General features: G+C 37.5%; 1 protein-coding gene across 2 annotated transcripts in view; it reads left to right on the top strand.

The window, feature by feature from the left end:
* The window catches only part of NSD1 (nuclear receptor binding SET domain protein 1), a 162,724-nt gene extending 136,284 nt beyond the window's left edge, over positions 1-26,440 (top strand). The window contains exons 15-24 of one of the 2 annotated variants that reach the window (XM_044664419.1): positions 6,331-6,487; positions 6,686-6,891; positions 7,940-8,052; positions 9,803-10,072; positions 14,980-15,096; positions 18,921-19,062; positions 20,890-20,996; positions 22,357-22,561; positions 24,475-25,991; positions 26,040-26,440. In XM_044664419.1, the coding sequence (XP_044520354.1) occupies positions 6,331-6,487; positions 6,686-6,891; positions 7,940-8,052; positions 9,803-10,072; positions 14,980-15,096; positions 18,921-19,062; positions 20,890-20,996; positions 22,357-22,561; positions 24,475-25,991; positions 26,040-26,213 (3,008 nt within the window). In that variant the 3' untranslated portion in view covers positions 26,214-26,440. Of the gene's footprint in view, positions 1-6,330; positions 6,488-6,685; positions 6,892-7,939; positions 8,053-9,802; positions 10,073-14,979; positions 15,097-18,920; positions 19,063-20,889; positions 20,997-22,356; positions 22,562-24,474 lie in introns of both variants that reach the window. The other variant, XM_044664418.1, reaches the window with a different exon arrangement.
* Positions 26,441-27,448: the final 1,008 nt, after the last annotated feature.

Here is a 27,448-nt window from a genome sequence, read left to right as displayed (position 1 = left end):
TCCCCCTTCAAATAAAATTTTTTTAATATGATCAGGAAGGAAACTTAACTACATAAAGTCAAAGGCTTTTAACAAATAGAATCTAGATGAAATATCAAGCAAAATGCTGCAATAGGTAATAAAATGTAGCTGATAAACCTAGACTTTAATCCTGGCTTTACCACTTCAATCTTGCCAGGGGCAAGTCACTTTGCAACTATCAATTTGCATCAATTCCTGGTCCTTAAAAGAAGGCATTGGCCTCAAATGTACTTTACATCTTTAAAACCTGTATCACAAGGGCAGCTGGGTAGCTCAGTGGATTGAGAGCCAGGCCTAGAGATGGGAAGTCCTAGGTTCAAATCCAGCCTCAGATACTTCCCAGCTGTGTGACCCTGGGCAAGTCACTTGACCTCTATTGCCCACCCTTACCACTCTTCCACCAAGGAGCCAATACACAGAAAGTTATGGGTTTAAAAATTTTTAAAAATTAAAAAAAAAACTTGTATCACATATTTAGGGAAGAGACATCAGTATATAAGACCAAGAGCCTCTCCCTCTCCTGTAGAAACATTGGCAAGGGAAAGTAACAATTTTCAAAAAAATTACAAAGGAAATGGCAAAAACAGTTTCCTAGTCACTAATAATAGAAATGAAAAATTAAAATGGCTTTCGAGTTTCCCAACATCCTCCAAATTGGCAACAATAACCCCCAAATCCCCAAAATGGGAACACTCGGTGTTCAAGCAGCTGTGGGATAAACAGTTCTATTAATACACCTTTTATAGAACTATGAATTAGACTTTTCTGGATATCAGTTTGTAATTATGCAAAAAGAGTAACTAAAATTGTTGAGATTCTTTTTGCCATAAATCCTTTACTAAAACTACAAGGAGGTCAAAGATATAAAAACACATCCAAAATATTAATAGTTTTATTTTTAGTGATAATAGCAAATTGAAAATAAAGTGAATAACTATTAAAATACAAACCTCTCAGTTTAAGTAGACTAGTCACCAGACTTAACACTCTGCTTTTACTCTTAGCTCTTCTTTCCTTCATACTTGAGTAAAAGAAGATGCTTTCCTTAGCCAATTCCTATACTCTGTTTTGTTTGATGAATATTTATCTGTAGGAAATAGTTCATTTCATGTGTGATTTCTTTTTCCTTTTCTGTCCTTTGGTTTAAATCTTTGTCCTTCTGTGCTGACACTATAACCACATATATTTGGGCTGCCTGATAGAAGTTTTATGCCTGTGTGGTTTTTTTGTGTCATCTTTGTTGTGGTTCACAGACAATTTCTAAAGAGGGGAGGCTGTGACTGCAGAATGACTGAACCAGTGATAATAATTATGTAGCTCTTAAACCCAGTTATTCTTCTTTGACTTAGAACATGTAGGTTTTGAAACCTAATGTCTATAATGTATTTCCTGTTCTGCTGCAATGGTTTATTTCTTTACTAGTCATAGTGTATTTTTATTAACAAAGTTGTGAGAATCATTGCTTTCATTCATTTGATCTCGCAGGATACAAATAGGCCTGTTATTTTACAAGCTTCTTCTTCATGAAGCATCTTCTGCAGATCTCTCCTTTCCTTTAAATATCAGAGAACTACAGAATATTAAAGCTAGAAGGAACCTTAGCATCCATTACTCTACAGAAGAGGGCTGATATTACTGAATCACAGAACTTAAGGGTTAGATGGCACCTCTGCAAACACATCTGATAGGTTGGCATTTCAGCATTTGTTTGAAGACCTCGAAGTGAGGTATTTTTTTTTATTAATTTTTTAAAATTAAGTATAATTTTGAATATTGGTCAGTTTTTCCTTATATCAACTCTATATCTGTTTTTAAAACCTTCACTCACTGTTCCTAGCCCTGATCTCTTAGAGACAGTATAATAAATCTAATCTTATTTCAAATAGTGCCATAGATCCTGGAACTGGACATTTCATCCTTCCCCCTCACTTTACATATTAGACAACCATTGCTTAGAGAGATAAGAAGAAACATAACCAGAATTCTCTAACTCAGAACTTCACTGAGGCCCAGAGATATTAAATGAGTTTCTGTATTTATACATTTTAAGATCAGATCTAAGATTCAAATCCAAATTCACTGTCCCTAAATTCCATTGTTTTTACCATGCTGTCTTTATCAGTGATTTCTTCAGTGGGCCCAACTTTTTTCTCCTGAATATTCCAAACCAAAAGTATAGCATTATTAAAGAATTCTTTTTTTCCTAGAGAATTATGTTGTTCTCCAGTCATAGTTCTTTATGTTGTCTTATTGAAAGAATATAACTATAATCAAGACTAAGGAGAACAGGAATTCCATTTAGTATGTGCTCCCAAACCAAGATGTAGTAGAATAGTGAAGTTTTTGTAGTTAGCCTGAATTTGAATCCTAGTTAACTTGTTTCACAGTGCACAAATTAGGTCCCTTCCATATGACTTAGTTTTCTGTATAAAATAAATGGGGTGCATAGGTTATTTTCAGAAAAACCTCCTACTTCTTAAATCCTATGGGTCAATGCCTCTTTCTTACCAAAGTACTTCCCACTTCTTACCAAAGTACTTCTGAATACATAGTAAATATATATGTGTCTTTGTTGAATTGAGTTGAATTGCTCAATAGTAATGAATGAGGCTAGCAGCCTTTTCAGTAGTTATACAGAGTGGAAAGATTTCTGATTGATACTAGTGAGAGAGTTTTGTAACTATTTTTATTTAATAACTACTCAATGATTTAATATGGCATATGAAAAATAATCACTGGACAAGAGATTTAAAACACTTTGATTTTACTCCAGTTCTACTACGAAGTAGTTATATATTGTCAGTCACAGCCACCTCAGAATCTCCATTTCCTCACTTTTATAACATGAAGGAATGGACTAAATGATCTACCAAATTCCTTTCCTTTTTCATTTGCATATGGTCTTTAAGGTGTAAGTGGCATATTTATTAAAAATTACCAGGGGTACAGCTGGGTGACTCAGTGGATTGAGAAGCCTAGAGATGGAAGGTCCTAGGTTTAAATGTGGCCTCAGACACTTCCTAGCTATGTCACTTAATCCCCATTGCCTAACCCATACCATTCTTCTGCCATAAAACCAATACATAGTATTGATTCTAAGACTGAAGGTAAGGGTTTAAAAAAAAAAAAAAAGATGATCATGTTATCTTATTCCCTCACCTAAGCCTCTCATATTTTTGAAGCTTTTGATCAATTGGGAAATTACCACCTTTGGTGACATAAACGAATGAATTTTGGGTAGTTCCTATCAAACAGCAAATTGTGGTGTATTGAATCTCAGGCTGCCTCTGCTTCTAGTTGAGCCTCTTAGGCAAGCATAAAAAAATGTTCTTCCCCCTTATCTTTTTTTTTTCTTTTGAGGAATTAAAAGTAACACATGACAATAAAATAGAATAAATTAATAAGGGAGTCCTCAGCTCCTAAGAGATAATAGGAGAACAAAGGAAGAAAGAATAGTGTTCACCTTTGTGTGTTTAATCCTTTGCACACTTCTTCATATCCATAGGGAAGAGCCCTTACCAGTGATATAATGAGACTGTAAATGACAAAATGCAAAGTGAATATCTGAAATTGTTTCCTCTAGAACTGGAACAGACTTTAGAAATTATATCCCATAGCTCATTAATTATGACTCCTTATCTTTTGCTCTACCCCTGAATAGAGATATTGCACTCTATTTTCTTATTTTTTCCATCCACCTGGACCGCTAGGCTGAAAATGTAAAAATTGATCTAGCTCCTTCTCTACCTCCTCTCCATTCACCTAAAAATCATGTGTCCATTAATTTTTTTTCTTGATCTCTTTAGACATATCTCCAAATGAATTCCTCTGAGTCCAGCCAAGGGTCACATTCTCATTTTGTGTCTTTGTTCAGGCTGCATCTGTGAGGCGGCATGGGGTAGTAGAAAGAACACTGGACTTCAAATCCCATCTTGTCCCATATCTCCCTTCTCTTAAAAATGACTCTTACTCATGAACATCTTAAATTCTCAGAAACTACCCTGTATAATAAATTCCTCAGGTTACATTGTGCTTAGCTTGAAATCCATTCAATAGTTTCTTAAATGACTTTGATTTCTAAAGTGCAGTGCTAGAAACTTAAAAAGTGGCACCTGAATAGAAGACAGAAGGTCATAAGTGCTTATTGCATAAAAGAACATACACTTGGCAAACAATACAACTGCATGGATTCAGTTGCTAATTTATGTAGTACCCTCTATGAAAGTATATAGCTTTACAGAATAAAAGACTTTAGAGGCCCTCTAGTCTAAATGCTGTGTATCCTTTTACAGAAAAAGAATCTTAGCCTCACAAGAGTGATGTTATGGGGCAGCTAGGTAGCTCAATGGATCCAGATCTAGAGTTGGAGATCCTGCCTTCAAATCTAGTATCAGACACTTCCTAGCTATAGGTCTCTGGACAAGTCATTTAACCCCCTCATTGCCTAGCCCATACCACTCTTTTGCCTTGGAATAGCTACTTAGTATCATTTCTAAGACAGAAGGTAAGAATTTTAAATTTTTTTATAAAGCAAAGTTATTTGCTTAAAGTTACATGGCTCAGTGGCCAACCTGGGGTCTAAATGTTGATTTTCAAATACTAGTTATTTAATTCAATCCAGCACATATATTTTAATTACCTGCTATGTGCCAAGCACTGTGCAAGGCATATGAGATACAAAAAAATAAATGAAACTTTTTCCATTTCCTCATGAAGTCAGTATTCTCCTGATAGGAAAATAACACGTATACATGAGTAAATTTTTCTAAAAAATACTGCTAAGTCATTTGAAGATGGGGGGGGGGCGAGTATAGCCTGGGTTAAAGCAGTGCTTTGTGAGATTTTAAATGGAGTTTAAAGAAAAAAATCTTTGAAGGAAGTTTCTCTAATAAAGATATCATTTCTAGTATTAATCAGTAATCTATGCAGGTTGTTTTAAGACTAAGAACCACTCTTCACTTGATTAGTGGCTAAAGAATATGATATGGTAATTCTTCAAAGGAAGAGATTAGTCTTGTTTTTAAAAATGTTCCATATCACTAATAATTAGATTAATGTAAATTAGAGTGATTCAGTTTCTGTATTATAGCAATCATTGGCAAAAAAAGGTAAATGACAAATGTTCGATTGGCTATGGGAAAGCAAGCATATTAATACATTATTGGTGAAGCTGTGGATTGGTCTAGCCAGCCTGGGAAGCAATTTGTAACTCTGCCTCAAAAGCCACTAAACTTTCAGTATACCCTTTGATCTGTGAAGGAAAGAAAAAAATAATCATTTGTTTAAGCATTTATTTTGTGCCAACAGGAATATCACTGGTAGGCTCATATCCCAAGGATATGAAAGTCAGAAGAAAGGGATATATATATTAACCATAAAAGGATATGTATCCAATATAGCCACTCTTTTTGTAGTGGAATTGAACCCATCAGTTTGGGTACTAGTGATATAAATATAATAGTATATAGTTATACACCATAAATGGTTTTAGAGAATTCTGTGAAAACTTTTGTGAACTGATAGTTAAAAGAGTAGAACCCAAAGAATGATTTGTACAATAACAGCAAAAATACTAAAAAAAAAAAAATAATTTTTAAAGACTTTAAAACTCTGAGCAATATAAAATCCATCCATTATCCCAACATACCATTAATGAAGTTGTGCCTTTTTGGACATGTTCAGTGTGGAAATGTGTTTTTCTTGACTATGCATATTCATTACAAGATGGGAGGCAGGGAAGTGTTCTCCTTTCTTCTCTCCCTAGCCAATTAAAGGGATAGAGGTGTTAGGGTTAAAAAAAAAGTTAGAAGAGAACAGAAGGAAACATAGATAAGCAAGATAGCTTAAATTTTATCTTGAAAAAGAAAACCAAATGCTACAGAATTTTAATGGGGAAAATGGTCTCTGAAAATTGTGTGGGACATTTGCAGAAACTAGGTGGTATAGTGAATACGGTTTGGTATGTGCCATTAGGAAGACCTGAGTTCAAATCCTGCCTTGAACATCTATTTAGCTATGTGAACCTGGGCAAATCACTTATGCTTTTTGTGCCTCCGTGTCCCTATTTTCAAGGTGAGAAGGATTGGATTCAATTGCTGCTTCTAGCTCTAAATTTATGGTTCTGTGAAATAATCATTCCAGGAATGGGGATGTGTAGTATAAGCTAAATACTGGTTATATTTTTCTGGTCATTACTTCAGTATAACTTGAGGCTCCCATCCCAAGAAAGAAGGCACTTATTAAAAGATCCCTATTGACCAAACTGTGATGCTTTGTAATTTTGACTCATGAGTTCCTCTATTCCTTCAGGGGGCAGTCTTTTGTGCTGTGACTCTTGCCCTGCTGCATTTCATCGAGAATGTCTGAATATAGATATCCCTGAGGGCAACTGGTATTGCAATGACTGTAAGGCAGGCAAAAAACCACACTACCGAGAGGTCGTCTGGGTAAAAGTTGGCCGATATAGGTAAGAAAGAATTGAATAGAAATATTGTTTTAATTGATTTATTTCTTAACAAGATTTTCATTAGATGTATTTTTAATTATTGTTTGATTTATTTTTAATTAATATTCAATTAGAAGTGTTCCTACCCTCACTCTCTAAACTCCTTTCCAAAGTCCACATGTATGTATCTGAGTGTTTTTTCCTTTTTATCACTCACAGGTGGTGGCCAGCTGAAATTTGTCATCCTCGAGCTATTCCTTCCAATATTGATAAGATGAGACATGATGTGGGTGAATTTCCTGTTTTATTTTTTGGTTCTAATGATTACTTATGGACCCATCAGGCCCGAGTCTTTCCCTACATGGAGGGAGATGTCAGTAGTAAGGACAAGATGGGCAAAGGAGTTGATGGGACATATAAAAAAGGTAAAAGAGTATTTGTGTTTGTGAGACATATTCCTATAGATAAATCTGAGGCCAGAGGCCCCACATAAGCTGATAGACCAGTAGTGTTGGGACCACCATCATTCAGATACACTTGCCCCCAATCCCATAACTGCCACACTGAGAGACTAACTGTCATAGAAAAACCGTTAAACTTCTCCCCACACACTGTCAACATTTGAAACTGTCGTTGTGTCTCAGATCTTTTAAAACTCCAATCCTTTCTCAAGCCAGTTTCTCTACTTTTTTATCTCTAACCTAATATAATAAAACTTAATTTCTAATATCATCCTTATAATTATAATTTTCACTGTGATTAAAGGCCTTTTATTTTTGAGCTCATGGATGGCAACTATGTATTTTAACATTCTCCCATGAATCAGGTTCTTTAAAAGTTTCTTCATTGTTTTTCTTTTTGTAATTTTCTGTGCTCCCATTCATTAATCATTAAATCTGTTCACTTCTCTACTAAATTGCAAAATTAGGGAATGGTCATAATATTGATTATATAGCTATAAATCAATTGCTTTCTTTGTACATATTATAATGCATATATTATTCCCTTAAGACTTTGCACTAAACATCTAGCATCATTCTCTATGTACTTGTTCACAAGTAGATATATTTTTTTTAACCCTTAACTTCTGTGTATTGTCTCATAGGTGGAAGAGTGGTAAGGGTGGGCAATGGGGAGGTCAAGTGACTTGCCAGGGTCACATAGCTGGGAAATGTCTGAGGCTGGATTTGAACCTAGGACCTCCCGTCTCTAGGCATGACTCTCAATCCACTGAGCTACCCAGCTGCCCCCTCACACAAGTAGATTTTAAGCTATTGAAGGTTAAGAACCAAGCATTTACTAAACTTCTGTTCACTAGATACTGTGCTGGATGTTGGATATATAGTCTCTTATTCCTTCTTCATGCCTAATGAAATTAATAAGTATACACTTAATTTGAAAAATTGATGTTTTTATATAAGCATTTATTATATCAAGTATCTTAAATTGGCTTGTGCACTCTTATTTTTTTAGCTCTTCAAGAAGCTGCTGTCCGTTTTGAAGAATTAAAGGCCCAGAAAGAGCTAAGACAGCTCCAGGAAGACAGAAAAAATGACAAGAAACCACCACCCTACAAGCATATCAAGGTAAGGAAAAACTCTGTAAAGTTGTTCTCCAGAAGTAGACATTTGAACATATCCATACATTATGACAGTTGATTGCCCTTGCCTCATGTTAGCCATCATAGTAATATTTGTTTAGTTCAAGGTACATGATTTGAAAAGAATCTGTAAGATGCTACAGCTTTATGGTTCCAGGAAGGGCAACACTGATAAAATCTTTCACATAAAGTGGCTTTAGAAAAAGTTTGCAAAAACTGTTTAGATTTGATTCAGTTAATAAATTGCATTGAGTGTTATGGAAAAGGCCGAAATACCATAAAGAAAAAACATTGGTCATGAATCTTATTTAGATAAATGTTTTTGTCTTCTTGGAATAAAATGACACAACTGCCAAATCAGGCATCAGTTCATAATTGTAGAACCAGTAGTTCCACCAAAAAAAGAGGAATTAAAATGTTGCTGATAAATGGAACTTGTCTATGAGTCTATTTCCTCATGTCTAAAGTGTAAGTAATAATCCATATAGTAATCTGACTTGTCAAGCTATTGTTTGGAAAGTGCTTTGTAGACCTTAAAATCATCAGTTCTCATTAACCTCTGTGATAGAGGATTGCATAATAGCTAGCTGGACACAGTGAAAAGTATACATCTACTTCCCTCTTTTTTTTTTTTTTTTTTTTTTTTACACATTCAAACTTGTGAAATCACTATGTGATAGGATACAGAATAAGGATCTTTAAGCCAATAAGTTGCAGAGAGGGTGTTGACCTATATCAGTGAAGAGAGTTCCCCTTATTTGGGCATTCTTTAGTCCTGTGAAGTCATAGATCTAGTCCCTGGCTCTTATCAAACTGATTTATAGAAAGCAAAACAGAACTCAATTTTATGGAAAAGATAATAGTTACTTAACATTATGTCAGAAAAGGTATGCTCATGATAATCTATAGATATTTAAAGAATGAAGAATGTTTAAATAATGAAAATATATTCTGGACTGTGGAATGTTTGAGTAGATGCTTTTATTTGATATGTTGTCTCCTTTCAGTTAAATTTTAAGAGAATAGAGTTCTCCAGAATGATTTCCCTGCTTTTGTTCATAGGTTTAGGTTTCAAATTTGCCTCAAAGACTGTTGTCTTGGATGTAATCTGACCACACTTAACAAAAACACATTATTTTTGGAGTTGTGGAGAAGTAGTTGCATCCACAAATTGCTAGAATTGCAAATTTGGACATGATAATGTGCTATAAAAGGTAGAAAAATAATGAAACCTGTTAGTCCTATTATTTTGGAAAAATCCTGAGAATATTATTAATTTTTCAAACATAGCACCATTATTTATTGATTGGTTGTGTGGGTGGGAGGAAGAACTTAGAAACAAAATGTTTAACAGATGGAGAGTAGCTGAATAATTTGTAGAACACCAATGATAAAATGGTATAATGAAATTAAGAGAATAGACATATTAATGGGGTACCAGATTGTCCATTCTTAGTTATGCTATATTTCTTTTTGAACTTTGATAAACTAGCTGGGCCATAATTTCTTACCTGTTAAATAAGGGGCTTTGATTACATTGTTTTTGATACCTTCAATCAATTTATATAGACATACTAGTAATGATTTTTAAATTGCATTGTTAGATGTAGGAAAATCATGAATCCTTTTGTAAGCAGGTAAGTTTATTCACTGTGTCTAGCTTTCATTTTTTAAAAGAGAAGCAATTGTGTGAGTACTATCTTCTAATTGAGTTGGTTTTCTTCTTGTTTCATTAGGTTAATCGTCCAATAGGCAGAGTTCAGATCTTTACTGCAGACCTGTCAGAAATTCCCCGATGTAACTGCAAAGCCTCAGATGAAAACCCCTGTGGCATTGACTCAGAGTGTATTAACCGCATGCTCTTATACGAGTGCCATCCCACTGTCTGTCCTGCTGGTGGACGCTGCCAGAACCAGTGCTTCTCAAAACGCCAGTATCCTGAGGTTGAAATCTTCCGTACATTACAGCGAGGCTGGGGCTTACGGACAAAGATGGATATTAAAAAGGTAAAAGATGTCTTTGACAATTACATGAATCTTCTTAGAAATGGAAAAGAAACATAATTTCCCTCAAGACTTACCTGTTTCCATTTTCTCTCTCCACTTGGAAGCACCGTGAAAGTTAAGATTAGTCTAAATGCTGTATGTAAACAGGCAGATAGTACTTGCTTATCTAATGCTATATATTAGATACAGCCATTAAAGCATTAATAAGAATCCCTACAGGCCACATTGACTTAGAAAACCACAATTAGATGCCTATTTTATTTTTCTATTAATTTTGTTAAATATATCCAATTACATTTTAATTTTTGAACCATTCTCAGGAGTATTGTAGACCACATGGACCCTGTGGCCCACATGTTTAATACCTCTGGTATAGAGGAAGAAAATATTCACTGTGGTGATTCAGTTCAACAAACATTGATTGACGGCAGTATAAAGTGAACAATCTTGGTTATGGAATGGCAGATAAAAGGGTAAAAATTTAGATTTCCTTTGCTCTCCAGGTTCTTAAAAGTCTAGTAACAATGAAGCCATGTGGATGCCTATATGTAGAATAAAAATTAGAATTAGTCACCAAGCACCTATTATGTGCTAAATATCAGCGATAAGACAACTAAATGAGACACTCCTTTCCCTCAGAGAATACACATTCCCATATTCTCTCACATAGAGATAACATGTACAGAATAATTATATTCAGAATATTCACAAAGTAAATACAAGGAAGCTTTAGGAGGAAGATGTTAACAATAGGGAGACCAGAAAAGGCTTCTTGTAGGAGGTGGCATTTGAGCTGAATCTTGAAGAATAGTTGGGATTTCAGACTGCACAGGTACTGGAACAGCTTCCAAATCTTTAGGGCAGCCAGTGTGAAGGCATGGAGATCGGCCATGGAGTATCCTTTGTGTGGAGAAGCAAGTAGCTCAGGCTAAGTAAAGCAGAGAGTGGAGAGGCATAACATGTAAAATTAGAAATTTAGGAAGGGACCAGATTGTAATACAAGTTTTAAATACCAACAGAGGGTTAGATCCTAGAAGTAATGAAGTAACTGTTGACATTTGATGAGAAGAGACACAGCATGGTCACATTGACATTTTAGGAAATCAGTTGGAGTAGAATAGAAAGCATAGAAAGACTTTTGTAATCATCTAGGTGAGAGGTGATTAAGTGCATCAACTAGGATGGAGGCTGTGTGAACCCAGAGAAAGAAACATACTAGAGAGATGCCGTGTCTATAAAAATTTGGTAATTTATTGGATATGTTGAGACGGATTAAGGATAGTAACAGTAGTAATAACTAACATATATAACACTGAAGTTTTCAAAGTACTTTGTATATACTCTCTTTTTTCATCCTCACAACAATCCTTTGACAGATTCTTTTATCGTTCCCCATTTAATATATGAGAATTTTGAAAGTGAGAGGTTACTTTCCAAGGGGGGGACAGCTTGGAAGTGATTCAGATAACATTGGAACTCTTGGATCTTTCTAACTGCAGCTCAGGTTCTCATTATGTCACTCTGGTTAACACCAAAGGTGTGTCCACCTAAGTGATTGGAAGGATAGTTGGACCCCACCTAGAAATAGGGAAGTGTGTTTGCAGGGAAAGATAAGTTCTGTTTTGGTCACATTGAGTTTAAGATGTGTATGAGATATCTGCTCTATAGGAAATATTTATTAAGTGATAATTTTTGTTTGGAGTTTAAAGGGCAGTCTTGGGCTGGATTTACACATCTAAAAGTGATCTATAGAAAGGTGATAAATAAATCCTTGGATGCCAGGAATGTCACTAAATGAAAGAATATCAAGCAAAAGATGAGTTCCTAAAATAGTCTTAGTTCATGGCTTTACATAGATGGTGCTCTAGCTAAGGAGACTGAGGAGTGGTTAGACCGATAGGAGGAAAACCAAATACTATCATCAAAACCCAGAGAAGAGATTTGATACAGGAAAAGGAGGGTAGTGGTCAGCATATTGAATCCTGCTAAGACCTCAAGAGAAAGATGAGGATCAAGAAAAGGACATTAGATTTCTCAAATTCAAAGATGACTTTTGGAGAGATCAGCTTCTGATTGATAAGATTAGTAGCCAGGTATTTGGAAGAGTCAGAGGAAAAGATTTCGAGGCCTTGTGTATAGATGGCTTTTTCAGGTTCTTTAGGTGGGAAAGGAAAAAGGAGGTGAAGCACAGTAGTTGTATGGAAGGCAAGATCTGTTGGAGATGGAAAAGGGGAAGTTCAGGCCTATTTGTAGGCACTTAAGGAATTGGTAAAAAAGGAGAGAGAGGAGATCAGAAGAGGAGTCATGATAATGCAGAGCAAAATTTGGTAGAGAGGTCTGTAATGAATGGCAACAAGATTGGTCTCATTGAGAAGGGCTATGTCAATGAAGGAAATGGGCCTGCAGGTGTTAAGGCATGGTGAGAGGAGGGAACTTTCACAATAAATGGGCTCAGTTTCTTCTGTCAAGTATAGGACAAAGTCCTAAGTTGAGAGAGTTGAAAGAAAGAGAAATAAGTCTATAGGGAGACTGAGGAGAAGAGAGAAAGTGTGGAATGTCCATTGTAGAAGGTAGGATAAAAAATTAATTAGAAATAATTGTTTTGTAATCGTAAGGACCTTGTTGATATTTGAGAACTTAAACTTGTCATGGACTTTGTGCATTTTAATACATCATTTTTTCCCAGTTTTATTTAGGAGCATGTGAGTAGGAGTAGAAAAGGTAGGTAGGTGATGATAATAACAAGAGCAACAGCTGCTAACAATGAGAACTTATAAGGTTTTGCAGAGTGCTTTATATAACGTTACCTTATTTGATTTGAGTTTCAGAATCCATGAAGTACCAGGTGCTTTTATTAACTATTTTACAGATGAAGAAACTAGAGTTTCATTGACTTTCCCCCAAGGTCTTGCATTTAGTTATATATGAGACAGAATGGAATTAATCTAGTATTGGCATTTTGGTGAGGCATGAGTCACTGGTGATAGGACAAAAGAACAAGGAATTCAATTGTGGGGAATATAGTGTAAGAGTTGAACTGCTTAACTAAAGGAGAGAGGATGATCAAGGATAATGTCCTGGCAACATACTGAGGGGTAGAATTCATGAATATCACTAGATGGACAGAGAAGAAATTTAGGGGTAATAAGGTATAAAGACAGATGTAGAGACAGCTAAGATGTCTTGGTGGATAGAGCGACAGGCCTGGAGTTGGGAAAATCTGGGTTCAAATGTGGCCTCAGACACATTTGTCTGTGTAGTCCTGGGCAAGTCACTTAACCCCCATTGTCTGACCCTTGCCACTTTTCTGCCTAGGAACCAATGTACAGTATTGATTATAAGACAGAAAATAAAGAGTTAAAAAAAAAAAAAAAAAGGATTGCTACTAAGACAAAAAGTAAAGGCCTTGTTTATTTGTTTGCTTGTTTTTTAGTTAAGAGGGAAAGGATAGATTCTGATTAGATAAAGGAATTTTCATTTCTTTATTTAAATGGAACCATGACTATAATTGTAATTTTAAGTACCTTTTATGTACAGGATAGGCTAGAGTAGAAAAACCTAAGATTAGAAGCTGATAGACTTCACATCTAGGGGATTTAGAAGCAGAGTGCCCCACAATATGGAAAATCTGCTTTTTGGCTCTCCCTTTATACCAAGAAGTCTGGTTTTTTTTCTTCTTTTATTTATTGTTTCTTCTTTTATGGGGTGTTTGCAGTACCTTATTGTAAAACTTGGCTTAAATATTTGCACATAGGCTTTATATGAGAAAATATTAACATTTCTAGCCTTTGTTAAATCTTCTGCTGACTTTCACATTCTTTTCCCAGACTAATTTTTTATTCTGCAGCTTCTACAAAACATCCCCAAAATTCCCATTTAATTTCTTGAGCTGACCTGCAATATCTCATAAACCATGATGGGGAAAGGCAAGATATAGAAGGGATACATATATCTAGAAGATTCTTATCTTGTCCTGGCATTGAGTGCCAAGATGGTTGCTGACAAAGTAGAAAGGAAATGATAGAGGGTATATGAGACATGTAATTGAAATTTGTTGGTTTTGACAAGTCATGATGGGGAAGGAATAGGTAAAACATTTCTTATAATATGATACTTAATTCTTAAAGTGATTATTTAACTGGTGGTTTTATCAACAAAAATTAGAACATAGGGAAACAGATAATCTGAATTTGAACTGTCAGATTTTCATCTATATTGAGAGCTTAGAAGCCAAGAAAAAAATCTAGAGGTATACATACACTTAAATGAAAGAATGAAGACATTACCATCAAAAGATAATTTTAACTCTTGGTAATCTCGAGAATACTTTTGGGTTTTTTTGTTTGTTTTGTCTTAGGTTAGACTTTCAAAATCTTGTGCCTGAACTGTTACAAAATTGTCTAAGAGTACACACAAATGAATGGCACTCATGTGGTTCTAGAGGATTTGATGACCCAAATGGAAGGGTTAACTTTCTCAAAGAGATGTCCCTCTTCATCCTCTCAGCATAAAGGAAAATAAGAGAGGTTTGAAGAAAACATTTTAGAGCCTAGACTAAGTGAATAAAAGAAGCTGCAGATGGAACCAGTTGTTGACATGAAAAGCACTTTTGTGTTTGGTGGAGATATGAAAGAAGTTAAACTGTGGCTTTTACCTTTCCAATAATTTCAAAATCCATGGAAAGTATGTGAGAGGGTGTAAAACTCTTGGCTCAAAACCTGCCTGAGTCAGTTAAGAACCAGTTAGTACACACTTAATGTGCTGTGCCCACATACTCTTATTAAGAAGATGCCACCTGGTTATCTTATTTTCTTAGTGCAAGGTAAGCCTTTAAAGAGAATCACAGGTAAGTTTTTGTGCACTTTCCTGCCCTTAAGGATAGTTCCTTTTTTTTTTTTTTTTTACAGGGCGAATTTGTAAATGAGTATGTGGGAGAATTAATAGATGAAGAGGAGTGTAGGGCCCGAATCCGTTATGCCCAAGAACATGACATCACCAATTTCTACATGCTCACTTTGGATAAGGTAAGTACAGAAAATGTCTTTTTCATCAAAGATGTTTTCTCAATTATATGTTATACAACACTTCACTCCCCCCTTTTGAAGATGGTAAGCAATTTGATCTGGGTTATACATGTATTATCATGCAAAACATACTTCCATGTTGATCATTATTAAAAGACAATACTAATATAAAAACAGAACCCCCAAAATATAACAATATCCTTAAATAAATTAATGTGAAAAATAGTATCCTTTGATCTCCATCTGATTCCTCCAACAGTTCTTTCTCTGGAGGTGAATAGTTTTCTTTGTCATAAGTCCTTTAGAATTGTCTTGGATGATTATATTGCTAAAGATAGCTATTTCATTTTATATTTTGTAATTCTCTATCTCTTGTTTGGTCATAAATTCTTCTCTTCTCCATAGATCTGCCAAATCAACTATTCTATGTTCACCTTATTTTGATATATAGGGTATGAGATATTTGACTATGCCTAGTTTCTGCCTTATTGTTGTAAGAGGGGAAACTAGATATTTAAGGTATAGTCGCCAGAAATCGGATTAACTTGATTTCAAATAAAAAAATGGAACCAAGTCAGGAAGTTTATTTACAATTAGGAAGGTTGAAGGTAGGGAAATAGAGAGAGAGAAACTCTGGCCCCGACCAGATAAGTATTTAGAGGTCCCAGCAAAGGAGCACAGAGGTTCATTAAACAAGGCTTCTAGCCACAAGGCCTTTTACAATTACAGAGGCAAGAGAGGCCACTTGAGGTCTACATAGAGCCTCCAGAAACGCCAAGGGAGGAGAAAAGAAGTCAGCCTAACTTACCTACATGACAATTCAGAGGGAGGCTGTCTGAGGTCTCGCCAGAGATCCTTCTATACCAAGTTCAAAGCGCCAACTGCCTCCACAGGAAGTTACCGTCATATTTAAAATATAGCATCTTTTGTCACTTCCTGCATCCACCTTCAATTTCAAGTGGACAAATGGCAGCCTCAACACTGTTTCGGGCAGTCCCTTGATCTTGATTTGTTACTTATTGTTACATGTGGGTAACTAATCTTCCCCTCCCCACTTAATTCTAAGTTGGATGGGGTGACATTCTTTCTTTCTTTTTTTTTTTTTTTAGGATATTTGGAATATTTATTGATATAACAGCACTAATTATTATTGATAATTGATAATTCTCAATAATGATAAAAACAATTTAAACCACTTAACTATGAATATATATTAAAATCTGAGAAAATAAGAATTTATGAATTTTGAGAATAAGCATAGAAAGAAATTTCAGTAATACAAAATAAGTATATGTCTAATATAAAAGCTGATATTATCTGAATTATCTAAAAACATTAAACTTTTCCTCCAAGTACAGAGTTAAAATGTGGATATTCTCTTACTTCTCCATCCAGTATGGGCCAGAGCTCTAGGAGAGCTAGCTAAAGAAATAAATGTAGAAAAATAAACAAAATATTTAAAACATTGGCAGAGATTTCATAATTATCATCATATGCAGATGAAATGGTGATTAACTTAGAAAATTTCATTCAAGTAGCAAAGGAACTAATTAAAGTTATGATGACAACAAAAATAATACTAATAGCATTTTCCAAGTATCTGCTATATCGCAGGGACTGTATTATGTATTTTACTAATTGGGTGACATTATTTCTGATGGCAATCCCCCCTGATGATCCTTGGGTACCTAGTCACCCCAAGTGATCATTTTACATAATCATCTTATACCCACAAAGGTCTTCTAACTACAATAGTTAGAGATAAGAGGGGAATGGAAGAGAGAGTATTAATATTTTAATTAAGGCCATTTGGTAAAATATAAGATGACCACGCGCCTGCTAAGATCTAATTCAAGTTCCCAGCCATACCTTCTCTCCACCTCTCCCACGTGCCAAAAGAACGCAGGTACCAAAAGAGACCGCCTCTAATCACCCCAGGAATTTTCTATTATTGTTACATAATCTCACTTCCTATCTACCTGCATTACAAGAGGAATCATGGGAAATGTAGTTTCCAAACCCCCTAAACATCCACAGGAAGTTTGTCATATAACTAAATATTTAAAACTCAAATGAGCCCCAAATACCTCTCAGTGGAACCCATAAAATTCCAAATAACACACTGTTGTCTGATTTTCCCAGCAGTTTGAAATCTTCATGTTTCTCAAACATTAGGTTGCTTATGGTCATTCACCCCTATAATCTATGCCATTGATCTTCCGTTCTTTTTTCTTAGCCAGTGCCACACTGTTTTTTGTTTTGTTTTTAATTTTTATTATCACATAAAACACTTCCATATTGGTCATTCAGGTAAGAGCACACTCATACAAAACCAAAATATTAAAATAAAACTGTAACTACACTGATTTTGAAAGATAGTATACTTTGATCTGCACCCATCCAACTCCCAATAGTTCTTTCTCTAGAGGTGGATAGCATTCCCCATCATAAGTCTTTTAATTTTAAGATTGTCCCAATCATTGCATTGCTGAGAGTAGCCAAGATTTCACAGTTGACTATTGAAGTTACCAGACTGTTGAAATGATTTTTGCTTTATAGTACAATTCGAGATCAATTACTGTGAAAATGTCTTTTTACATATCATTCTTAGCCATCCTTAAGTCCCTTCCACCTCTAAATCTGTCTTGTGATATCTTAATAATATCTAAAACAATTACTTAGTGCTTTTGAAGGTGTGCAAAGTGCATGAACTGTGTTTGGTTCGATCAGAAAAGGGAAGCTATTTTACTTTTTTTCAGAAGTCTCTTTTTTCCCGTTTGTGTTCTGCTTGCAACTCTTTTTTTAACCTAAATAGAAATAGATTTGGGAGAATTTCACAAGAAATTTGGTCTCACTTTTTGAGGAGGTTGGGGTGAGGGGACACAGACATTGCAAAAATTTGTTTTGTTTGACCAAATATATTTGTTACAAGAGCTTTGTTTTCCTTTCTTTTTTAGTTGTGGGGGCTTGTTAGAGGGGAGAGTAGACAGATTTTGTTAAGTTAAAAAAAAAAAATCTAACCTGTCTTAATATCAATTCTAAGATTTGAACTCAGGTCCTCCGTACTCCAGACTTGGTGCTCTATCCACTGTGCTACCCAACTGCCCCCAAATTAATTTATTTTTAAAAGAAGCAGTAGTTAGAAATACATTTGTAAATGCATAGTCCAAGTAATTTTATATCCCATGAATATCATTAAATAAAAAATGTTGCATTTTAAACTAATATTTTATGCATGTAGTTCAGTCTGTATGTGTCTGCCCTGTACAGATATGTGCAGAGTCAATTAGGCTTTTGACTAATTTTCCCTTTTTGATACTTAAAAAAATCATTTGAAATATCATTCCCCCTCAGTGATGCAGATCTCAACTATTAAATGCTTGAATATATGGTTATAAAAGTGTTATGATCAAAAAGCTTCATCCTTCTGGGACAGACCATTCAGAAATAAGCTCCTGCACATATTTGTGTTATAGACACAAACATCATGTCTAGCACAAAAGAATATATGCAGAGAGTAATGGCAAATGAGGTTTATTTATATACAAATGGTGATAACATCATTATCTAGAAAGTATAGGTTCAAACCCCTAGCCTGACACTTTCTAGCTATGTGACCCTGGATCAGTCACTTCATTCCTTCATCCTGTGCGTGTCTGTGTCTGTGTTTGTCTCATGGTTAGAAAACTCAAGTGCAGTATAAACATGAGCTATTGTTACCATTATTTGCTTCAAATATAAGGAGGTAGTGCAATATTTCTCTTTAAAATAATTTTAAAAATTAAACTATGAATAAAATAGTTTTTGTTTTTAACTGATTGCAGGACCGGATTATTGATGCTGGCCCCAAAGGAAATTATGCTCGGTTTATGAATCACTGCTGCCAGCCCAACTGTGAAACTCAGAAGTGGTCTGTGAATGGAGATACCCGGGTTGGGCTTTTTGCCCTAAGTGACATCAAAGCAGGTAAGAAAATAGCCTTTAAGTGGTTTTTAATAAATACAAGAGTGTCCATCCTTGAGTAACTAATTTGAGCTTACTTAATTGTTGGAAATGAATACAATTCATATTGTATATAGTAGCAAGAATGACTTGAATTTCAGGTATACACGGCAAGTTACATTTTTCTAGTACAGTTATTTTATGGCTCATATTAATGCCAGGGGGGAAAAATGAATCTAAATTGTGGCCTACCCATATCTCTGTTCTTAATGGTCTCCTTAGAAAGAGTTCCTTCAACAAATGTGCTGTCATCAAGTTCATTCAACCTCGACTAGTTAGGAAATTTTGTGCAAGAATTCTGAGGAAAAAAGACTAGGTTTGCCCTTTGCTCAATCTTTATTGGCAATAAAAAGCAGTAGTCAGAATAAAAAACAAAGTCAGAAGGGCAAAGTTCATTTATTCAGTGTTAACCTATTGACATTTCATTAAGAACTTGATTTTTATTTTTCTCCACAAGATGGGATATTCATTTCCTCACAAATTCATAATACTTCCCAAATTTCTAGTTATGCTACCATGTCTTTTATCTTGGGTTGGCAGTACCTTCCCTAGAGAGAAATAGTTTGTCCAGTAAATGAGTCGTAAATTTTGTGCAGAGCATTCTAGAAGGCACATATGATTCTTCAAAGGAATGTTTCTTTATTACTCTGTGGTGAAGGAGGTAAAATAATTGTACTCATGGAAAACATTGAAATTAAAGCAAAAGATTATTTACAAGAATGCATTTATTGGTCCTTGAGTCATTCTGACCATTTTGTTCTTATAACTTCAAGCCTAATATCTTGAACTAAACCCTATCTCCTCACCTCTCCAAACTTTCCCACACCCCAAAACACCCTATCCATTTCTTTATTTCTTTATTTCTTTATTTCTTTCAAGGGCATTGCCCTCTTTTCAATCACCCAGATGTGAAACTTCCCACTGACATCCATTCAGTCTTACAAATTCAGTTCCCACAATTTATGCCCACTCACCTTTGTCACCACTTTAGTTCAGGTCCTCATTACTTCTCATATACACTATTATAGCAACTTTCAGACCTATTTCCTTGCCTCTGGTCTCTTCAGCCCATATTTTGCACAACTTTTTTTTTTTTTTTTTTACAAAAATTTACAAAAATAAATTTCTGAAGCAGAGGTATAATTGTCACATCCCTGCTCAAAAGCTTTCAGTGTTTGCCGCTTAGTCTAGCATTTAAGTTCTTCGATATAACTCTAGCCTTGCAGCTGATTTTTACATTATTCTTTTTCTCTATTACATACTTCATGGGATCATGGCTATGAAATGAGATCCCCTCCCTTTATTTCTTTATGTATTTCACATAGCTATTCAGTTGTCTGTTTGTTATTGTTGTTCAGGTACTTTACATTATAGGCAAACTAGACTACCATCTATTCCTAGAACTTGGACATGCCATCTCCTACCTCTCTGCATTTTTTTCAAGGATGTTTCATTTTTCCTTCTGCCATGAAGCACTCCTCCTTCCAACACCCCTGTTAGAGTTAAAAGTGTTCTCTTTCCTTGTTTTTTTTGGTTCTCTTGTCCCTATATCATGCTACTATCATATGTTGTTGAGATCAAAGGACTTTTGTTATTTGTATGTGCTTTCCCAAGCTGTAGATTCCCAAAGCTATCTGCCCTTAAAGTTATTTCTAAGTCTCATTTTTAGCCTATTCCCTTTGAAACCAATAACCCCTTTTTAATGAAAATGCTCTTTTCCGTTAGCAGGTATTCCTGACAGGTAACAAGGAGTAATACAATGTCATTTTATTCATATTTTTTCCTTTTCAGGCACTGAACTTACCTTCAACTACAATCTAGAGTGTCTAGGGAATGGAAAAACTGTTTGCAAATGTGGAGCACCAAACTGCAGTGGTTTCTTGGGTGTTCGGCCAAAGGTACTTCATCCTGGCACATTTTCAGTGTTGGTAATAGTGATTTTCTTGGAGAAAAGATATTTTTGCCTGGAGTTGTCAACCTTAGCTGTTCACTAAAGCATTCTGATGTTGATTGAATCACAATCTCTCTCGCTCTGTCTCTCTCTCCCTCTCCCTCTCCCTCTCTCTCCTCTCCTCTCTCCACTCCTTTTCTCCCTTACTTCCATTTTAGAATCAATACTGTGTATTGGTTCCAAGGCAGAAGAGTGGTAAGGGCCAGGCAATGGGGGTCAAGTGACTTGCCCAGGGTCACACAGCTGGGAAGTGTCTGAGATCAGATTTGAACCCAGGTCCTCCTATCTCTAGGCCTGGCTCTCCATCCACTTAGCCACCTAGCTACCCTCTGAACCTCTTCTCTTAATAACTGAAACATAGGCCATATAGGACCTAACAACATTTGAGTTGTTGGTTTTTTTTTCTGACTTCTAACATGGTTGGTAAAAAATATGATCACCTCCTTTGTTACTGCTTCCCAATTCCACATCATCATCTACTTTCTCTAAGCTCATTTGAATTCTCAGCATCTTGACACAAGAGAACAAATGCTAAGTTAGATAGATAATTCTTCCTGCTGAATTTTCCATTTTGTCTACAGCAAAAAAACACCTACTTGGATTTTTGCTGCCCAAGAGGTTAGTATTTAAAATGTAAGTGAGAAATTAACAGTGGCACTGGCAAGAAATAAAATGGATAAAATCAAAAGCTGTTTTAGATGCATGAGAGAGAAAATTTTAATGTTCAGCCCTTTTTTTATATATAAATATATGTTTTTCATATGTTTAAGAATTATCCTTGGACTACTTGTTTCATGGAAGGCTACTGTGAATGAGAATTCTTACTCTCATGATCATTCATTTATTTATTTATTTGTTTGTTTGTTTGTTTTGGCTCTCATGATTTTGGGGAGTGTTCTTTTAGGGCAGCTAGGTAGCCCAGTGGATAGAGTCACAGGCTTGGAGTTGGCAGGATCTAGGTTCAAATCTGGCCTCAGACTCTTCCTAGGTGTGTGACCATGGACAAGCTACTTAACCCCATTTGCTTAGCCCTTGCTATTCTGTCTTAGAGTTGTTACTAAGACAGAATGTAAAGAGGCTTTTTTGGGGGGGGGGGTTCTTTTGGTAATATACTGTTTCAGTTAATATAGATTTTTAAATTGGTCACTTGAAAATATTGGAATTGAGTGTCTTGTTCAGATTGCTCTGGCTTCAGACCTGTTTTAAACATCCTTTTTTCCTTTCCTTTTCATGTCAGTTGGAGAAGTTAAGAAATGTCAAGAATAAAACAAAATAGTTGTGTTGATTGACAAATCTCCTTCCCACAGAATCATCCTAATCCCACAGAAGAGAAATCCAAGAAACTAAAACGAAGACAACAGGTAAAGCGCCGATCCCAGGGTGAGATTACAAAGGAGCGAGAGGATGAATGTTTCAGCTGTGGGGATGCAGGGCAACTCGTATCCTGCAAGAAACCAGGTTGCCCCAAAGTCTATCATGCTGACTGCCTGAATTTGACAAAAAGACCTGCAGGTTAGTACCACCAATAACTTGTCTTCTTGACTACCTAGAACTGAATCCACCTCTAAGATCTCATATTTGCCACAGACTGAGAATATATGAAGGATTGCCTTCCCAAGTAAGACTTTCTAGAAGAGGAGAGAAGTGTGGCTTGGTTAGCTGAAATTTACATTATCACTTAACCCATGAAAATATCTCACCATATCTGAAATTCTTCTTTGTTAAGATAAAAGGAAGATGGGGTAGCTAGGTGGATATATCAATGGATAGAGAACTAGGCCTGGAGATTGGAGGTCCTGGGTTCAAGTTTGGATTCACCCATTTCTAGCTGTGTGCCCCTAGGCAAATCACTTAGCCTCCTTTGCCTACTCCTTAGGGATTATCTGCCTTGGAACTGATGCTTAGTATTGATTCTAAGAAAGGAGATAAGGAGGTGTTTAGGGGAGGGAGAGGGAGAGGACACCCAGAGGAAATAGTAGCATCTGCATCTATGAAAATACTACTACTTGGGGAGTAGAACTGCAGAAGAAAAACATGATCGATTATGTGGTTCGATGGGTATATGATGAGGGATTTTTACTTTAAATGGTCATTCTCAATTATACACGTAAAACCCAGTGGAATTTCTTATCAGCTCAGGGAAGGGAGAGGGGAGGTTAATCATTTAACCATGGGAAAATATTCTAAATTAATTAAAATTTAAAAAAAGAAGGGTAGGGGCAACTAGATGGCTCAATAGATAGAGAACCAGGCATGGAGACAGGATGTCTTGGATTCAAACCTGACTTCAGACACCTTTTAACTGTGTGACTGGGCAAATCACTTAACCCCCTTACCACTTTTCTGCCTTGGAACCAATACTAAGTATCAATTCTAAGACTACAGATAAGGGGTGTTTGTTTGTTTGTTTTGTTTGTTTTAAAGAAAGCTGTACAAAAGCATAATTTTGACTATTTTAAGGGAAGATATAATGATTGGTCTTCCTTAGAGGTCTTTGTGAGGTAGCTGAATGATTACTTTCCTGGAATATCATCTCTTTAGTCATCAGATTGTATCAGAAGAACTGGCATTCCCTTCTAGCCTTAAGATTTTGGAATAGTTGTTAGATGTTCTTAAGGAATGAGACCCCAATCACAGTCCTAGAGAATTTGATGCTCTTTGGAAGTGGTTCTTACTTAATGTACACTGTGGTGGAGAGGAACATGTATCTATTTTTCTGCCAGTCGTTTTTAAGGTGCTGACTTTGAAATCTTTGTAAATAGTTTTGGCATTGGTGAAATGAGCATGTACAGTGTGGATGTGAAGGCCTGGGGTATGCCATTTTAGTGGCGGAGGGAGAGCGTTTGTGGCACTCTGGGCAGAAAAGGCATGAGTAAGGGATTTTCTACCTTTTAGAGGGAGCACCTCTGAGCCATGAATGCAAGAAAGATTAGGATAAACAACTCAGCTCTTTTTTCAAGAACCTTAGATAAGGCTATTTAGCATGTGAACAAGAATGAGTCTTTCCTACCAAATATGTATTTAATTTTTCTGTTCCTATGGTAGCTAAACAAAGAGCCACAAGATGCATTGGTAATTTTTATTTCCTGCAGTTCTTCCAGAACAGATGTATTTCTCAATTACATCCATGTTTACTGGGATCAGTCCTCCCTTTTTTGTTAACTATTCCTTTCAACTCTGAGTGAAAATAGTTTTTCTTGTGTAAACAAGGAATCTGTGTCTCTGAAGGACAAAGTGATTTTTTTTTTAATGTGTGGGGCATGTTCGGGTGTCCCCCCATTTAATGTGTGTCTGTGTCCCCATTCCCTCCCCCACCCCCACTCCCCCATTGGTTAGGAAAGCTTCAGACTGGGGAGGTTACTGAGCCATCTTATATCTCCTCTATGCCTGTTGTAATGCTGCACAACTATTTTCTCCCTTTTCAGGGAAATGGGAGTGTCCATGGCACCAGTGTGACGTTTGTGGAAAAGAAGCTGCATCTTTTTGTGAGATGTGCCCTAGTTCCTTCTGCAAACAACACCGAGAGGGAATGCTGTTCATCTCTAAATTGGATGGTCGCCTGTCTTGCACAGAGCATGATCCATGTGGCCCCAACCCTCTGGAGCCTGGGGAGATCCGTGAGTACGTGCCTCCCCCTGTGCCGCTGACTCCAGGTGCAAACACTCACCTAGCAGAGCAGCCTTCTGAGATTCCTGCTCAAAGACCCCTGATGGTGGACAAAGCCCCTGGGGCAATGGGCCAAAGGCTCCAGCTATCAGAGAAAACATTAGTAGGAACATGTCAGAGGCCACAGTTGTCTGATAAACCACTTGTGATGCCTGACTCCACGCCCCAGTCACCAGATAAAAGCCCTGGAGTATCAGGTCCAAGACCTCAGCCCTTAGAAGTAGGCCAGAGGCCAGCAGATACATCTCTTGTAGCGACAAGCCCTAGACCTCAACTGTCTGACAACCCTTCTCAAGCACTGTCAGGCCCCAAATCCCCACCATCAGTCAGGTCCTCAGTAGCAGCTGGCCTCAGGTCCCAACTGTTGGACAGACCTGTAGCTTTAGCAGGCCCAAAGCCTCAATCTTTGGATAAGTCCTTGGGTACTATCAGCTCAAAGTCTCAGCAACCAGATAGGCCTGTAGTTACTACTGGACCGAGACTCCAGGCATCAGACAAGTCCCCAGTCACAAATGGCCCAAAGCCCCAGACCTCAGACAAGTCCCCAGTGACAACTGGACCCAAACCCCAGACCTCAGACAAGCCCCTTGTCCCTTTGGGCCAGAGACTCCCACCTTCTGAAAAAGTGCTGTCAGCTGTGGTCCAGAACCTTGTATCTAATGAAAAAGCACTAAGGCCCGTGGACCAAAATACTCGGCCAAAAGATCGAGCTACTATGGTTCTTGAACTGAGTCCTCGTCAAAAGGAACGAGCAGCTTCACCTCATGAAATTACACCCCAGCCCACTGAAAAATTACCAGTGCTGGAGCAGAGTCCCTGGCCTGTTAACAAAGCACTGGGACAAATGCCTCGGGCCACTGAGAAAGTTCACCCTTCCGAAGCAGTCCTCCAAGCATCTGGAAGAGCTTCAGCCCCTGTGGAGCACACCTGGCAGGCTGGCAAAACACTCATACAAGCCAGACTGATCCCGCGGCCCCCTGCCAAGGGTTACTTGTTTGAACAAGCTCCTCGGGCCGCAGGACGTGTACCTGTGTCAATGGAGCAGAGCTCTGGGTCATTCGGCAAAGCCCTAGCCTCAGGAGAACCCATGGCTGGATCCCCACAATCCCCAGGGCTTGCCACAAAAACAACACCACTTATGGTGCAGTCCCCTAGGCCCCCTGTCAAATCACCAGACCTTGTTCCCCCAGCAGAGAAACGGTCAGCAATGACAGAGCACCCCCCCTGGGCCCTGGGGAAGTCCCCAGCAGGGCCCACTCCCTGGCCTGCAGGCAAAGTGCTGACTGCAGCCAAGCTGAGTCCTGGTCCTACTGGGGCAGACCAGCCATTGGCACAGACTTGTCGGTCACCTGGGAGTCCACAGACATTGGCACAGACTTGTCGACCCCTTGGCAAAGGGCTAATCAAAGGGCCAGACCCTAAGCCTGAGCAAAGTGCAGTACCAGCTCTTAACCAGACCCCTTCCAACCATGAGCCTGCAGAGTCGAAACAGAAGTGATGATAGTAGTAAATGCCATGTGGCCAGACAAGGCTTGCCCGCTGGGGTACTGTTTGGGGAGGGAAGTCTTTTCTTTCTCTCTCTTTCTTTTAAAAAAAAAAAAAACAAACAAAACTAACAAAAAAAACCAAACCCTTTTCCATTGTCATCCTTCCTAATCCCCCAACTCTCAGAAACTCTTGTGACATTAGCCAGTGGGGGTGGCTTGAGTTATCCATGTACCAAAATCTAAAGGGGAGGGGGGGTGCACCCAAGAAGACTGTGGTCCATTTTCCTTCTTTTTACACATGGTAAACTTGAAATAAAAATTCCACTCTGGATTCAAGCATGGAATTCAGTTCCAGTGGTCAGGTTGGAAAGATAGTGGGACTTCCCCGGGCTTTTGAGGGGAGGGAACTTCTGTTTGTGGGGTCTGGGAACATCCCTTAAGAGAAAGTGATGGCCTTTCATTCAGCTCCTGCCCTTTCGAGAAACTTTGGCCAGGAGGGAAGAGGTGATGTCAAGACGGTGGACCCTCAGCTTCACTTGTCTCTTGCATTTTGATGCTCCTACCCCCAGAAGTGATTGTGTTGTCTGACTAACTCATGGTTGGTGGGTCCCAACAGACCTCGGGCCAGGTGTGCTTTTCACATAGACAGCTCACTCCAGGGTCCATTTTTGAGAGGGGTACAATGATAATGTTACAGTGGGTTGCCCATTGGGCAGCTGTTATTTCTAGCCAGGCTAGTCTGAGCCCTCAGTTTTTTCCTTATGCGAGCTTAGAACAGGTTGATGTGCCTCTGCATAAGGAGCTGGGCAGAGGAGCTGGGCTTAAGACTAAAAACAGTGTCTCTTATTAGAGCCCTGTCCCTGAAACAGGTTTCCCCCTCCGTGCTCACCTCCAGCAAACACTCAGGTGCTTTGGAACTAAATGTGTCTTGTGCTAAGTCTCAGTGGAAGGAAGTTTGCCAGGTTATCAGTGAGCTCTGCATCCCCACATCATTGCAGGAAAATAACCACTTCTGCATGTTCCCTCTGCGTGTTGAATAATAGAATATTACCTTACTCCAACCATGAGATAAGGAGCCTGCTCATCTGGGGGGGACACCATTTACTTCCTCCTTTCTACACTATGGGGTGGGCTCCATCTAACTCTCACCTGAGAATAATTTTGCTTTTTCTTGTGAGAGTTTGCTTTGCTGACTGAGGTCAGAACTGCATCTGGTCCCATGACTTAGGACTATCCAAGCCCCCAG

Source organism: Gracilinanus agilis, chromosome 2 (genome assembly GCF_016433145.1).
Source record: "Gracilinanus agilis isolate LMUSP501 chromosome 2, AgileGrace, whole genome shotgun sequence".
NCBI lineage: Eukaryota > Metazoa > Chordata > Mammalia > Didelphimorphia > Didelphidae > Gracilinanus > Gracilinanus agilis.
This window is presented reverse-complemented; position numbering and strand designations above follow the sequence as displayed.